General features: G+C 40.1%; 1 protein-coding gene across 1 annotated transcript in view; it reads left to right on the forward strand.

Annotated features, from left to right (window-relative positions):
* MAP1B (microtubule associated protein 1B) overlaps nucleotides 1-8978 on the forward strand; it is a 110293-nt gene extending 101315 nt beyond the window's left edge. Inside the window, exons 6-7 of the mRNA XM_006274636.3 lie at nucleotides 2890-3128; nucleotides 4639-8978. Of these exons, the coding sequence (XP_006274698.2) occupies nucleotides 2890-3128; nucleotides 4639-4794 (395 nt within the window). The 3' untranslated portion in view covers nucleotides 4795-8978. The remainder of the gene's footprint in view (nucleotides 1-2889; nucleotides 3129-4638) is intronic.
* The last annotated feature ends 8126 nt before the right edge of the window (nucleotides 8979-17104 follow it).

Here is a 17104-nt window from a genome sequence, read left to right on the forward strand (position 1 = left end):
TTTGGCACAGCTATAGTGTCCACACTTCAAGAAGATGCTGTTAACTTTGAGAGAGTTCAAATAAGAACCATACAAATTTAAAAAATTGTAACATGCCTTACAATGAGAGACTCGAGGACTCTTATCGAAGGGAAGGTTAATGAGTGACTCAATCGAAGTACTAGCATAGGGAGCTGAAATTTGAAGCAGTTTAACAAAGATAAGGGTATAGCGCAGGGGTCAGCAACATACAGCCTGTGAGCTGGTTCCAGCCAATGGAACTGCTGGATTTGACCTGCAGAGCTGGAGGGTTTGGCAGTGTTCCAGCGACAGCGGAGGAAGCGCTGAGAAACTGCACTGAGGCCAAGTGCTGAGTAGCTGCACCAGGGCCAGAGAGCTGAGAGCTACACTCATGCAGCTTCCACTTCTCCCTACCCTGGCTGTGGCAGAGGCTCAGATTCTAGCCACCTGGCCCCAGCACAGCTCCCTACTGCCCAGCCTTGGCACAGGCCTGGCCCAGAATCTCCTTCCCTGCTATTGTACTGCCAAAGCCCCTCAGCCCATATTGACCCAGACCTGGGTTGTTACAGCCCATGGCTTGAAAGGGTTATTGGCCACTGGTCTGGCAGCAAAAGTATAAGACTGAATGGCTGGAAGTTGAAGCTAGACAAATTCAGATTAGGAAAAGGCACACATTTTTAACAATGACATTAATTAACCATTGGAATAATTTTAATAAAGGCTGTGGTAGATTTTCCATCACTAAATCAAGACTGGAAGTTTTTCTAAAATATATGCCTTATTTCAAGCATAAGTATTGGACCTGAAGCAGGAACTATTCAATGAAGTTCTGTGCCCTGCATTCAGAATAGATTCATAGATTGTAAGGCAGGAAGGGACCTCGGACGATCATCAGGTCCATCCCCCTGCACCAAGCAGGGAAGACAACTGGGGTCAGGTGACCCCAGCAAGGTGCCTGTCCAGTCTCCTGAATTAATACAGAGGTCCTTTCTGACCTTAAACTTCAGCGCATCTCTGAGAATGTTGTGCCCAGGCCATTTTACCAAACATTAACTGTCTTCTTTGTATCTTGCTGAGGAGAGCATGCATTTGGTGAACATCTGAATTTAGTTACTGATTAAGTTCTGATTGTCTGCTCATGCCATGAGTTAATGCACAGCAAATGCAGTTTCTTTTTATAGTATTTGTATCTGAATATCAAGAGGTTAAGCCTTCTTTTAAGGTGAACGACATATATAGCAAAAAGGAGTTTCTCTCAATATATGGCTTTAACTACCTGTGCTTAATCCATATGCAGCTGTGTTTGATGAACCACAGACTGGATGTTTGCATATGCCTTTGTTTAGACAGGTGCGTAAAGGGTCTCTTCTATACTGCAGCTGATTTCTAATTTCAAAGCTTTGTGCACATAAGTAATTAGATGCTTAGTTGTTTCAGCACATTTGTGCATGTGAACTTTGAAGTGGGATACTATATTTTTATGTTGTATGCCAAGGCAGAATTGCAAGTGTACGTATCAGTTTAGCCCTCTTTCTTTTACAATTCAGAGAGGTATAAAGTTGGGCCTGATTAAAATTTCCTTTAGTTTTCATGTTTTCATTCTTTATGGTATCATCCCTCCATTGTCCATGCTCAGCAGGGGTGGCCAGTGTGCAGCACGTGTGCCACAAGTGGTATGGGTAGCCTCTGTGTGTGGCACATGGCAGACCAGGGAGGGGCCAGGCAGCACAGCAGCAGATAGGGCAGCAGAATACAGAGCAGCAAATCAGGCAGGGAGTAATGGGCAGGGAGGAGAAAATAGATTGGGTAGGGCAGGAAACAGAAAGCAGAGCAACCAGTTGGGTAGGGGAAGGGGATGGGATCTGTACATGGGGAGTGTGTGGGGCTAATATGTGGCACACTTTCTAAAAAGCTTAACCCTCATTGAAATACTGTAATCTTTGAGATCATCTACACTAAAAATCAGTCCCTATTCTTAATTCATTCCTTGAAAATAACCCAATGAGTTTACTACTGCAATTTAGCGCAGCTGTTTTTAAAGGCTATCTCTAATTTGCGGTCAATTTTGCTGGTTCCCTTGGGTGACACTGTATAAGGTTTCATTGTGCTCCCAGGTCCTCTCTCCCTTTAGTCTTCATAGATCCACTGATAATAGCTCCTGCAGCAACCCTGAAATACACCCAGCATATCCTCAGCTGTTTGTGCCTTACTAGCTATCCTTACTTTTAGTAAGGTGATGCTTTTTACCCCTAATGCCCCTAGGAGTTCTAATGCTGTTTCCAGACCTCCATGGCTTCCTGTATATTATTATGAGAGAGAGCCACTGAAATTGCCCATGCATATGGTTACATTGTAGTAACTGTGACAGCTTGCATGGAGCTGGATTTGCCCTTGAATTACCACACTAATATTTTAGCTGATACAATTTTAAGTATTTTAAAATACTTTTAATGGGCAGAGTGTCAAATTTGTGTTACTGTCATGCCCACAGGAAATGCAGTACCTTGGACTGGGGAAAATTATCCATATTCATTGAATGATAATGCAGTAATCAGATCCTTACATGAACATTCATATTGTTGCTTAAATTTGGCAAATTACTGACTAGACTTACTAGTGAATTCCTATTGTACTATGCAACCAGTTAAGCTTATTCTCTTCTTTTTCTTCCCCTAAACATATATTTGGGATATAAACATGCTGGAACATGATGTTAGCTGAAATAGGATAATGACATGAGTGCTTCAGAGTCATTGAAAGACAGCAGCAGCTACATGATGGTTATCAATGCATCACAAAGAGAAATGTCACCTCTACAATTATAATGGTAGCCAATAAGTGTGTTTTCACTAAGAAGTGACAAAAAGCTTTTATGCTTATTTTTTAAAGGCCCTGGCAATAGTAAACCAGCAAAATCTATAGCTGTGCCTCCAGGACCTCCAGTGTATTTGGACCTGGTGTATATCCCCAACCACAGCAATAACAAGAATGTTGATGTCGAGTTTTTCAAGAGGGTGAGGTCATCCTACTACGTGGTGAGTGGGAATGATCCTACTGCTGAAGAACCCAGCAGGGCAGTTCTGGACTCCCTGCTGGAGGGCAAGGCTCAATGGGAAGGTAACATGCAGGTAAGCTGTTTTATAGTATTTCTCCTTGCAAATTCAAATCCTTTTGAAGAGCAGCCATACGGACCACGAGAAGCCACTTACCTGAAAATTTGTGAAGAGTGCTGGTTAGGGGGTCTCTTCTTGAAATGATATTTGAATACTGTCTCATAAACTTTTAAGGAGAGTGACATACAGGCTTAGCTTTTGGAAACTTCACAACCTATAGGCCAGATAGAAAGTACTTGCTTAGATGGTTTGCCAAGTCATGCAAGCAATGGAAGTTGTCTGAGGCTTGAATATTTATGATACAAAAGGAGTCCTGGGCAGTTCAGCTAATCTGAGTAACTAAAAAAAGAGCCAAGTACATAGACAACTAAGTTTAAAGATTAAGATCACAGTAATATTTTCTATTGGCCCAAATCCCTGATTTAGATAGACTTAGACAAGCTTTCAAATGCACTACATTCATAATACTTTTAACTAGAAGAGGATTCAATGCAACATTGTCCATTCAAATAATTTTCTAAATCTGCAGTTGGTTTAATAAAAGATATCACTCACAACAATCTTTGCTTCTTTCATAATTCCTGGACCATTGTGGCTACAGAATCACCCCAACAGTACCACTAATATTTTATCCATTCAGAAATCCGATGCTACAAACTGTGTGTATGCACAAACACAGGAGATACGTAATTGACTGGGGTTTGTATTAGTAGATGAATCATGAAACGGACAATGTGCAAACTGAGTTAATTAAAATCCATTTGCTGTCTAGTATTATGCTATACTCTATGGGTTCTCGTATATCTTGCTCAAAATAGAATTTGTTCATCTTAACACTTGATATTTTTCATTTATTAGGAACAATTTCTGGTGTTACGTGCATATAAAAGGTGTATTTGAGGAGCTACTATCACTTCAATGCTGCAAGATTTCCTACACTAATAAACAAGAAAATTGTCCTTTTTTCAAATTTGCCATAATGGTTCATATAATAAACATTCAATTCCTATTTTGTATTGTAGAAGGTAGGGCAGGGTGGACTAACTGGTTCACAGAGGCATAAGCTTTTGTAGGTAACCTGCTTGGTCAGATGTTCATTTTAACATCATCATAATTTGTCAGAGCATCTGATGAAGTAGGCTATTGCTTACAAAATCTGAGTTACTTAGTCTCTGAGGGCTTTTTTACACATGCTCTGGGAGTGTGAGGGGAGTGGCACTTCAGTTACAGTGTCTCTGAGAGCTGCTCTAATTAAAGCACCCTCAGCGTCTCATATATCAATGTCCCCACACTTCAAAATGTTGGCGGGGGTGCTTTAACTAAAGCTCATTGAACAACCACACCCACAGCCATTTTTAAGTGTGGGGATGCTGAAACACGAGATGTGAAGGCTGGCTGGAGTGTGCTAAGTAGCATGCTTCAGTCCGCTCGGATGTGCTGCAGGCGCCCTGAGATGCCACCCTGCCCTACCTTTTGCCTTACTTCAGACTAAGACAGCTAACTGTTTTCCTGTTCTATATCATAGGTGACTTTAATCCCAACCCATGATTCAGAAGTGATGAGGGAATGGTATCAAGAGACCCATGAAAAACAGCAGGATCTTAACATCATGGTTTTGGCAAGCAGCAGCACTGTTGTTATGCAAGATGAATCTTTCCCCGCATGCAAGATTGAACTGTAAAAACAAGGCCATGCGTCACAACATTAAACTTTGTATCCAGAAATTCTTCAATTTGAAAATGCCTTTTCTAAAAATTCAACCCATCTAATTCAACCGCTGAACTATATACCTGCCAAATGCTATACTGTGTCATGGTGATGCAAGTCACTAACATTTTTCAGTCTTTGCTGATTGCTAAGGGAAATAACAGTATTCCCACAATAGGGTTCAAATTACTGCAAAGTTACAGATCCAGCTTCATCTCCGCTGAACGTTTGGAAACCATGCACTAGCAAACCCAACTGACTTCTGCCAGGTAGAGGCATTTGCCCTCGATAGAAACACAGAGAGAGAGAAAGAGAGAGAGGGGTAGGAGGAGAAGGTAATAAATAATTAGGTCTGCATTAGTCTTATGGCAATAGATGTATCGCTTACTGCAGTCTGCTTATGCTCTCACGTGAAAGGAAAGTTTTACATTTGTATCAGTCTGAGCTATCGCAAAGGGGGTCTGATTTACAAAATTAAGTTAGTAGGAAAAGAAATGGAATGTGGCTTTGGAGGGATATAAGACCTAAGCACTCATTAAACCGTTATCTAGGTTAATTTGAACTCTGCATACTGACATATTTCTCACAGAATAAATATGCAAGTAGTTTGAACCCCATTCAGAACTCTAAAACTTTTCTTTTAACATGCAAACATACTGGTCTAAGGCATGCTCCCAGTGAAATTCCACTTAGTCCACTCAGAATTGACAAATCTGCATGAATAAACACCCACATCAACAGTTAATTAACTGATGCAAAATACCAAAGCAGTTGGGAGTACATATACATGGTAGACAATTTGCCTTAGAAAGTGACTTGAATGTACAAAGAAACTCGATGCACTTATTTTTTAATGTGAGACAGCAAGTTTATAAAACATCTGTGTAGGATTATAGTTACACCAGTAAAGAAGTGTGTGTGTGCTTGTGTGGTACTAGGAGCCTATCTGATTGGTCAAATGGCTTGGTGCTATGAATTATGTATGTTAGCTGAACACTTCATTGGTGCACCTGGACAGCTGAACAAAACGAGACAGACATTTTTTGAAAGCTTCTTTTGTACTGTAGAAGCAAGATTGAAGTGGTGTCCAGTATCAGAAATGCAAAACTTAGTGAAACACACAGGATGTTGAAAAAGGTTCTCTGCAAGTCTGTACAGTATTTTACCTTCCTTTGTCTGACATTATTTTATTTGTTAATTTAAGAGTGAGTATGGGAACAAATGTACAGAAGAATTTTTTTTAACTCTGCGTGAACTTTTAATAGATGCCTTTTTAACAAAAAGTTTTCATTTACAGGAAAATGCGAAGAAAAAAAATTCAGCTGATGGGAATTTTTTTTAGTAGTTTTGTAAGATAAATGCATAATGTTGTTTAAGGTTCTGGTGAGAATGAAGTATGATATTGTAGTAACATTTATTGAAAATACTTAACTGCCAAGAATTTTTTTGGGGGGAATCCATAAAATTAATCTTTCAGTGATCACAAAAATGGGATTTGAAATGCTAATTGACTACTCTTTAGAAGCCTAGATTTTCAATTTCCAGATAAGTAAAAAAGATGGAATAAGCAATGATAGGCTGAAACAAGTCAAGCATTTTTTTCATGTTCCCAGTATCTACAGATCACTTCCAAAGGAACACCATACACATCAGTTCCACTATTTAGGAATGTTTGAATTATTCTGTCAGAAGCTTTACCCCTAAAGAAATTATTGTTACATTTTAACAGGTTTGGGCATCAGAATTTCAATAAGATAAAGGCCTCATAAATGGAGATTTGTACTGGTCTGTACAATTCACCTTTAGAGCAGGCTTTGAGTTCCACTAAGTAGTGAACTGTGACCTCACTTTACTTTCTTTACTTATAATTTATTTTAAATGTTAACATGGTTAGTTTATTTTTGTTTAATTAGGTGTATGTTTGCACTGCTAATTTTATGATGTTTTCATTACTACTTCAGAGCCCTTTAAATTTGGGCCTCTGGAGCCCCTTTAAAACTGTGAATTATTGTTTGTCAAATGTTGAGGCTTTTTGTTTTAATATTTTATTTTTGTTAGATGTCTCTAGCAATGCTATTTTATTTATTGTTCTACCTTTTAAATCCTAAAAAATAACTGATTGTGGTGCAAAAGACAGAGGGAAATGGATTGTGAAAACAAGTGGTGTTTGCTGAGCTCATACTCATTTACTAAACATTTATTTTGTAATATGTAGTCTCAAGGCAAAATATTTGGCAGAATTAGTTGTATTGTCTCTACAGCAATTCCTTCTGCTTTGTCTACTCTATTATGTAGGGTAAGATTTCAAACTTTTTGGGTGGGTGGGAGCAATTTCCCCCAGACTTCCTGTCAAGATTATGAATGGTTTGTGCCTCCCCTTTGGTAGAAAATCTATTTAACAATGAGCAATAGTCCTAAAACTAACACCAGTATGAATTAGAATAACTTCACTGAAATCAAAGGAGTTACAGGAATATAACTGTAGTGCAAATGAAATCAGAAGCAAACCTTAAATCTCCAACTCCCCAAGTAAGTTCGTGATGGCTCAAATACTGGTTTTATTTTAAAAAACAACAACAAAACCCACCAGATTACAGCCAATCTTAAACTGTATGTGGTTTTTTTGTTGCTACAGGCATATTAAGAAACCCAGTCCAGTTGTTGTATATTGGCAGACATTATTTCCTAGGAGCCATGGTAATAGTTACTTCATCCACTCTTCCAAGCTACCAAGCTTGGGTGTCACACAAATACTAACTTCTCAATTAAGCTCCTCTTGCCCTTAATGCCTTTCCTGCCTGTGAAACTAATCTAATTGTGCTAGTCACAGTCATACACAATTAGTTTAGTAACAGTCATCAAAATGTACCATGTACATTAATGGTGAGTGCTGTTGATCAGCACAGATTTCTAGGAGCATGGTTTGATATTGGTTATTCTAATGATAAAGATTTGATATTTGAGTGTAAAGAACACTCTGCTTAATGATGGTATTACCCATGATAGCATCCCCAAACCATGATCTTTACAATAGTACTATATTGCTGAAGAAATTCAACAAAGAATTGACGTTTGAGATCACATCCCATTCCCAGACTCAACCAGATCCTCTCTTGCATGCTTTCTTAAATAAAGTCTTGTGGTGGGACTGACTGTATTGATTCCTACTTTTCACTCTATCTTCCACTCCTAATTTTTTTTCTACTTTACCTACTGTGTTGAATGGAGCAGGCTATGAATGTTTTTTTAACTGTCTACAATAACGTATATTAGGAACCATCCAATACTCATTTGCTAAGAGCAAATCGATTTGTTAATGGAATTTTCAACCCTTCCCACCACAAGAAATTCAGCCTCAAAAAGCTACTACTGTGCATTTTTGGCCTTTCTGTCATATGCCTCTCTTATACATCTGTCACCACAGGTTCTTGCTCAGTGATGACATTTTGAGAGAAATGGTAATTTTTGTTGGTCTGGATTTATTAGAAAAGGAGAAATACAATGTTTACACTTGAAAGAAACTGTAAGCTTTCATCTTTTCACTTAATAATTGAACAAAACACTAAAAGCAATCTAGGGACAAGCATTTCTTTGGATGCAATTATATTAGTCACCTGGTTAAAAATGTTTGCTATTTTAAAAAAAAATCTGTTTCTTGTGACTTTACAAAAAATTAAATAACAAAATAAAAAGGCAGCATAAAAATATTTAAAAGAAAAAAAAAAGCCGCTTCTCTGCATTAAACTAGCTAGGAGCTCCTGCTGACCGGAGCTAGCCATTCAAGACTGGGCTGTAATTGCAACACGGAAAAAAACAATTATGAAATACAGTACGCTTTTACACATTTGCATGCAGCCATATATCTTCCAAACTCTGGAAAGTTAACAGTCTTGTTGCTGGCTGAGAAGCACCTCACACACTCCTCTCTCTTGTTCTGAATGGTGTTTGTGTCAGTCTGCAGCTGTGTATGGTATTATGTCTTATACTCCTGCATCACTTCTATTCTATCCAGTCATATCTAATGTAGAAAATTAGTTTCCAGTGAAAGTAATATGTAGTGCTTTTATGATATTTGTGTGCAATATCCCCTCTTCCATTGAGGATATTTGATGTAAAGGAAACAAATTCAGTTCCACAATAAAAGATAAAAGTGGTAAAGTAGTGTTGTCATTTTTTTGTGTCTATGTGTATGTATTTATAAGTTTCCTTTTTTCTTGAATCAGTTATCCAGTACCTGGGTTTGTTCTCTATATGTAGGTGACAAAGTTTAAATTTAAGATAAAAACAAATTGGAAATAAGGAAATCTGTTTCCATTTAGAGAGAAAAAGATAAATAAATGGAAGAAATTATTTTTATATTGTACTATAAACCAGTATCATACTGAACTATAATATAACCTTCCATCTTCCATTTCTGTCTGAGAATTTTCTATTATTGGGTGCAGCATATAAGAAAATAGAATACATTTGGAAAATACAGGTTGAGGTTGTTATAGAAGAGGTAACAAAAGAAACTACATTAAATATATTTCTTACTGGTTTGAAAAGAAATGATCTTTTCAAAAAACCCTCTAGAATGATTGTTCATATAGCCCAGTAAGAAGGAATCAGGTTAGCTGAAATGACATACTTGGGAAAAACTAGAAGTTAAGATGAGAGGATTTAAAAGTATCCCCTTTTGTTTTCATTTTTTGGGGCTTGGTTTTGTAAATTTGAGCACCTTGTGGGATCATACAGCCTATATAATATTTTTGCATTCCTTGGTGATTCTTGCTCTTATTCACTGTTGCACTTCACACTTGTGTTTTTCACTTTTATGAATAATATCTAGCAAGTAAGGCATGTTAACTCTGTAAGTAGAGGAAAAGTTCTTTTCCCACAGATGGAGTGTTCATGAACATGAATGTAGCAATGGGATGAAATGCATGAAAACTTAGCTAAATATAAGGAGATCTTTCCTAATGAAGAGAGCTATCTGATTGTGGCATAGTCTCCGATAAGTACTGGGAGTTATGGAATCTTGGTGGCTGAGACATTTAAATAGCCACAGAAGTACGCCATACAGCACAAACTTGCATATCACAGGGAAGCACTGGGTGCTGTAATAGATCATTTCAGTCTCTTATCTTTGATTTCATCAGTAAACTCCTACTACATTAATCAAATATACAAATACAGGATTTGAGCTATAAGCTGGGTTTAGCAGGTAGAATGTGAAGACTACAGAAAAATGCCAAATAGTATCTTGAATCTGAAAGTGTACAGTGATTCTCAAGCAGGGGGCTGTTACACCCTGGGATGCCTTCAGATCCTTTCATGAGTGCTGAGGGGGCCACACAATGTTAGCACTGTTAGGTATGCAAACAAGATTCACAAGATAAACCCAGAGATCTCAAATAGGAATCTGTAGTGTTAAAATCACTCTTAACCTGTTGTGGTCTTTCCAATTTCTGTACCCATAAAACAAATGAAAACTCAGAGCTGGCATTTTCCATGAGGTGTCTTGAGTCCTGAATCTGAATGAGGATGAAACCACTGCTGTAGTATGATATTATAGGTTAAGATAGAAGAATGATAGAAGAATTTTCATGCTGTTGATGCAGAAAAGCCTGATATTAACATAAATATCTGTAAGGACACAACAAGGAAAAATGGCAAGATCTCGGTCTGCAAACTAACATTTTTTCCATACCACTGCAGACCTCACCCTGGGTTTTACAGTTGATAGTGTGGCTATCACATCTTTACTGTTGTTGCCAACAAATTTAACTTGGTTGCAGAATAATTTAGAATGTGATATTAATCCCCAGGATCTGCAACTCTGATGGGAGAGCTACATAAGCTTTCCAATCCTAGAGCCAGCTTGGGGCTATTAAACTATGTCTGGTTATCTATGCCATTAAGGAGCCACTTGGAGATTGTAAGACTACTATATGTTATCTCCCAAAAATCACACCAGCATATCCCTGTCTGGAGGATTACAAGACCTGGGCATGTTGCAATTGGCCAAGCCAGAGGTATCTTGAGTCTTTAAATTATTAACTTTCTTTCAGTAGAGTGGTTACAAGAACAAGGAGCCTTTTATTTCATTCCAATCCACTCCAACCCACTACTCATCCAGGAACGACAGCTAAATAACAAGTATTGTTCCCAGGAAAAGTGTCCTGATAACAGTATTGCTGCTGGTGCATAAACATGGAAAGAAAAAAGCCAAAGCCAAACAGCAAGTCTTGGCAAATTGTGACATACCAGCCTTCCCCTTAAACCGTATAAAAAGGCTCAGACCTCCTTAAGACAAAAGATTATTAAAATGGGTGTAGACAAGGGCTGCTAAAAGGCCATTATTAAAGGATTTCTTTCTTTCTCTCTTTTTTTTTCAGTTGATGCCTTTGGGACCGACATTTTTAAAGATTCAGATGAAAGCGCAGTCATTTGTTTTTCTTTCTGCTTTAAATCAGTGAATATCTGTTAGTGGTTAATGGTTAGTGAATATTTAATACCGGATTCAAGTATTTTCTAGCCCTGAGAAAATAGTCTTTGTACCCTTTCACAGAGCTGCACCTTAAAAGGCACTGAACCCTCCTGTCAGTGGCATCAGTGTCATCATTTAATAAATACTGCCTCATGGATGGAGATATTTGAGCTATTGGTGGGAACCTTTCTAATGTATCACAGCAAACCTACTGTGCTTCTCAATAGCTATAGTGAATAGGTACACACTATACCCCTAACTATCTGCTGTCATCCATAGGCTTCCTTCATGGTGACTCTCTTTGGCTGTTTTATACCTTCAGTCTCTAACCCTAACTCCAAAGACAATATACAACCTCTAGAGGGAAGCAGGTTGAAATAGCTCACGTAAACACCTCCCTCAGTTTAGTGTACAGGTCTTCTTAAGCTTATCCCAACAACACAAGGAGGTGAGTGGCTGCTCAGAAAAGGTGAATGCCCTCAACTCACAATGGCTTTACTGGAGACTTTCGACTTATGTGGAAATTAAAGGTGAGCAAGTGTCTCTTTCCATCAGAAACTGCAGCTGCATTTTAACTTTATAAACCATGAATTGATGCTGGGTTTTTGTTTGTTTTTTTTAATTGAAGACTGCTGCTCTTTTGCTGTTAAATAACAAAGAACTAAAGTAACAATCCAGAACTGTGGCTTATTGGTTCACTAATAGTTTTCATGGGTTAATGCAATGCTATGCAGCTGTTTCTCTGAAGCCTTAACAATGACAAAAGCAGAGACTTTGCAACAAATGTCATACAAGGGGTCAGAATGTGACTGCATATCTGCTGGGAACGTTACTAGCATGAGAGTTGCATAAATATGATTAACACATGGTTGTAACTCAGGAGCAGTATCTGATTATACTATTAGAATGCCCAGTCCATCACCTGCAGTCATAAATTATGCAGAGGATATATGTAACAGATGGGACAAATAATCTGAATTGCTGTCTATAAATAACCCTAATATAAACAGAAATGTATATGTACCCTGCATTTGTCTCTTATACTAGCTCATATAGGTTCATATAATGCTCGCAATACAGGTTTTGATGGTGTTGAAACTCAGCTGTGCTACTTCGGTAACATAAACAGCTGAAGAAACCACTCTAACTACTTAACACTAACCTCATGATGCTACCACTCAGGATATCCAACAAGACTCTAGTTTTCAAAGACATGATTATACTAGCAGCTACTACGTGTTCTGGAGAGCAACAGATCTTGGGGCTTCCATTCCAAATGCACACGTGGCAGACACTTGCAAGAACCTCAATAAAGAAGACAGTCTGAAAATTATCATTTGTTTTTGGCATGTAATGTACTTGTTTTTGAAAATGTACTTCTGCAAGTCTATGGTGTGATTTTTTTTTGATTTTTTTTTTTTTTTTTTTTTTGCAGGGATGTACCTGTAATTTTAAACAGACTGGATGGAATAGTGTTTCTAAGGAGAGCTTAGAGGCATTCATTTTATGCATATGCATAGTCCAGGTTGTAACTAATTAGTAATTACCTGAATGGAGTATGTCTTTCTGTGCATCCGCTGCCCATGAGTAGATCACGTGATTTTTCAAAAATTGTTTTGACATTACTCTTGGATGACTTTCTGTGATTAATTCTTGGTCTGCAGTTCATTTACAAGTAGGTTAGTTCAAGTGCTCACTCTTCCCTATTCAAGGTATAGATCAAGTAAGTATATGGTAGCTGCTTTTTTTCAATGAAATCAAATTTCATGTGTTAATGCTCATGGCAAGAACATTTAAAATTCACTATTCAAAAATGTATTTGCATATTCCCTTTCAACCAAATTTTGCCTGCCTTATGGTCAATAGCATTTTCCTACTCAAATGGTCCCACTGAAATGAATGTGACAACTCACTGCATAAGGCACTATATGGGCTTGATCTGGCACCTGCTGAAGTCAATGGAACAACTACCATTGATTTCATCAAGGCAGGATCAAAGCCAATTTTACTCCTTGGTCAGGGTCAAGATGGATTGTGGGGATTTTTATCTTCCTTTGTACTTGGGTGTACATGGTTGAGCACAGTCCTCTTTCTTGAATTTCTCAAGTGTATTTTAACAACACTTGCAGCAGTGACACAATAACCTCCTCCCCCTTCTTTCTTGTGGCAGGTCTGGGTGCTCTTAGTGCTTATTTGGGAAATGAACCTTGTAGTTGTGCCATGGAGTTGTGTAGTTTTAGGAATAGGTTAGCCAAGCACTTGGATGGGAAGGTTTGGGTAGGGATGATCCTGTCTTGAGCAGGGGGGTTGGTCACTAGATGACCTCTGGAGGCCCCTTCCAGCCCTACTTTTCTATAAATATCAGAATCTGGCCCTTGATATGTCCCATTCTTATGAATATGTCTTTGTTAAAATATTCCCATACAAGTAGGGAAAACACTGACAAAACAAATTCCTAAAAGTATTCAGACTAATGCAGATGGAAATGAACATTGATTTGTTCATCTCCAATGGCTACTTTACATGTAAAAATGTCATTGAAATATTTAGCTCTAGTGATCTTCAAAGTACAATCCCCTTCATTAAGAGTAAGATTTTGGGGAGGGAGGTTGTTTTTTTTAAAGCTGCTGATGGAGATGCCCCTGGAATGTCTTCACTGCTACACTTCCAGATTTTGGGGGAGTGGGTAGGTAGGGCCAGAGGCGGACCTGGGCACTTTTGCACCCTGGGTGTTAGCTACACTGCTGGCAAGCCAACAATGTAGCAACTGATATTATTGGAGCCCCTGCCTCAACCTCAGTGGCTAGGGCTGGCACCTTAACTACACCTTTGGGCAGGGTATATTTAGGGGCTGCCCATCTGAGACATACTGTGGATGTGGTCTAGACTTAACTAAGGTAAAGAGCGACTCTAACATACCTTTACAAAGCAGAGAGCTCCCATTCAGAGATGCATCAGGTTGTGGTCCCTTTTAATTTCTTCCCCAGCCTGCATAAAATTACATCTCAGACTGACTTACTAAAGACAGAGAGTTCCCTGGGACCCCACAGAGCGTGCACACAGCCTGTGTGACAGGTAGGTGAGCAGCACTAGGTCTCTGCCTCTACACTGGGAGAGGCCTATCCAGCATATTTACATACTGCTTGCTTAAGAGAAATAGTAATTTTGGCAAAGTTAAAGTTCTAGAGACGTAGAATAAAATACAGAGGTGGACCTGTGATATGGAAAAGACTCTCTGTTAAATCATCTATAATCTCCTTCTACATGGAATTATTCCCTCCAATGTGTTCTAATGTGATATTTTAAATCACCCAAGTAATGGGGTTCCCATTCCGCTATTTCTTTCGGAAAGCTGATGTACAGCCTAGCATTTTTTCACCACCCACTATAGCTAAGCCTTAGTTCCCAGACAGTCACCAATATCCAAGTTCACAACTGGTTACAGAATTAATTGAATGTTTCTCACTTGGAGGATTTATTTTGGAATATGGACTGAGCATCTGGATTAGCCAAAAAGCACTGGTGAGACCAGGTGGAAAATCTCTGCAGGGCTGTTAGATGTAGTGCTGTTTATATGCTCATGGGTGAGCCCTGCCTATCCTGCCTGGTGAATACCAATGAAGGCATGCTAGCAATTGTTTGAGCTAATTGTCAGTATCTCTCTTCGGAAGGAAAAGACACCCAATGCCCTTAAAGCAGGGGCAGGCGAAATATGGCCTGTGGGGCAGTTCGGCCCACCAGGCCATTCTGTCTGGCCTGCGGAGCCCCTAAAAAATTCAAAAAATTAATTATTATCTGCCCTTGACTGCCTGTCAAAGATGACAAGGTGCCAGCAACAGCAGGACCCAGGGGGAGGTGGCAGCAGAACCTAAGGTAGGCAGGACCCAGCAGCTGCAGCAGCAAGGTCCTACCCCCACCCCAAACCGGAAGCCTCTGCCTAGCAAAGGCTTCTGGCCTGAGAACCTGAGGCTGTTCCCTGCCTTTTTCCCTCCAGAAAGGTGGGGAAGGAAGGGGAGGACCACCAGCGATTGCCTCAGTCTTCAGGGCTGGGCCAGCTCCTACTGCATCCTGCGGTCCTAGCAATACAGCTTGGAACCATGTGGTGCTGGAGTGACCAGCAGGCAGGCAGGGGGGTGAGGAGAAGTGGCAGCCGCAGTGGATGGGAAAGCGGGGAAATGGTAGTGGCAATAGGTGGGAGCATGGGCCTATGCTGGTGCCCTGGAGCCATGGCCAGCAGGGGCCCAGGGTGGGGCAGCAGGAGTGCTGAGCCCAGGCTGGGAGGAGCTCTGCCTGCCGCGGGCTGTGAGCACCCCAAGGCCTCATGGCCTCATACTGTTGCTGGTGGCATGGACTGTGGGCACCCACAACCCCCACGCACACCCCAAACCCCCTCGCACACTGCAGCCACCCTTCTTGTCCACACATGCCACAACCCTCCCCAGCCACCCTCCCCCTCATACATTCACAACCTCCCACAAACCCCATGCCCACCCACACTCCACATATCCACACACACACCCACATGCTCCCCCACCCCACGTACACACCCACATACCCCCAGGCCCCATACACACCTACACCCCAACCTATCCACCCCCACAACCTCCCTTGCACACCCTCCACCACACCCCACAAACCTATACCCACCCAAACCCCCTACCCTCCCCCCACAATATACAAGAATGAGGCTTCATCTTAAGCTATTATACAATCACTTCTATGTACACTACACAAACACAAATCATTACAAAATATTTTTTTTAAATCAAATTAATGAATACTGTAGTAGATATTTGATTTTTAGACTATAATTTGGTATTTTTCTGGTTTCGAGATGGCAAACCCCCTTGCCAAAAGGAGTACATCCGGGGGCAAAGGGAGGAACTTTTTGGTGGCAAAGGTCAGAGGTACAGGGGCAGGATTTCTGGTCCCAAGATAGCGACCAGGGGGCAGGGCATATGGCCCTTGACAGCTTGCCAAAACTTGGTAATGTTACAACCAAATTAAGTAGTGCCCATGTCACAAACAAGTAAAACCATTCAAAACAGTTTTTTTCTGCACTAGGTTAACTAAGGGTTAACAATAATGATAGTAACCGCTTTTTTTGCTGCGCATGTCAAAAAGAAATTTATAACTGCGACACTAACATGAAATAGAACTTAGCCTTCTGTGCTGTACATAAATCATTATAACTGGTCAGAGAAAACAGGGAGTAACCCTGTGAGATAACACCCTAGCGAAGACTGCTAGATAATTGGCGATTCTAATTAAATTTATGATGTGGCGAAAAGCAATTGGCTATTACACAAATAAAACCCATTTTCACTTCCGTGAAGAACGGGAGACCTCCGCGCACACACCTGAAAAAAACCTCTGAACGTATGCATGAGAATAACTGACAAATTGATCGTTTGTCAGTCTCCCCCGTCTCGACCTTATCAGACGTAAATCAACGACCTGCCGGCCCAATTTTTTCTCCGTTTATCTGCCCGACCAAAGAACTTTTATGCAGACCGACCTTTGAACCTTAAGCCGTAACTAACCAAGTATCTCTGACCTCCACTATTCACCACCTTGACGGCGTGAGTAAATAATTTTGCTTTGTAACCGATAAGCGTCCGCCTAATTAATTCCACTCCAAGCATCACAAGTACCTGCCTGACGGCCTTCTAAGGCCCCGGACCCTTATCTGCCCGGGTGGGAGTCAGGGAGAGCTGCTGGCCGGCTGCCCTGGGTCCCGACAGGTAAGTGGCCCTCCAGTCAAAATAATTGCCCACTCCTGCCTTAAAGGAATCAAGAAACTGTCTTTAGC

The sequence above is a fragment of the Alligator mississippiensis genome, chromosome 3 (genome assembly GCF_030867095.1).
Source record: "Alligator mississippiensis isolate rAllMis1 chromosome 3, rAllMis1, whole genome shotgun sequence".
Classification (NCBI taxonomy): domain Eukaryota; kingdom Metazoa; phylum Chordata; order Crocodylia; family Alligatoridae; genus Alligator; species Alligator mississippiensis.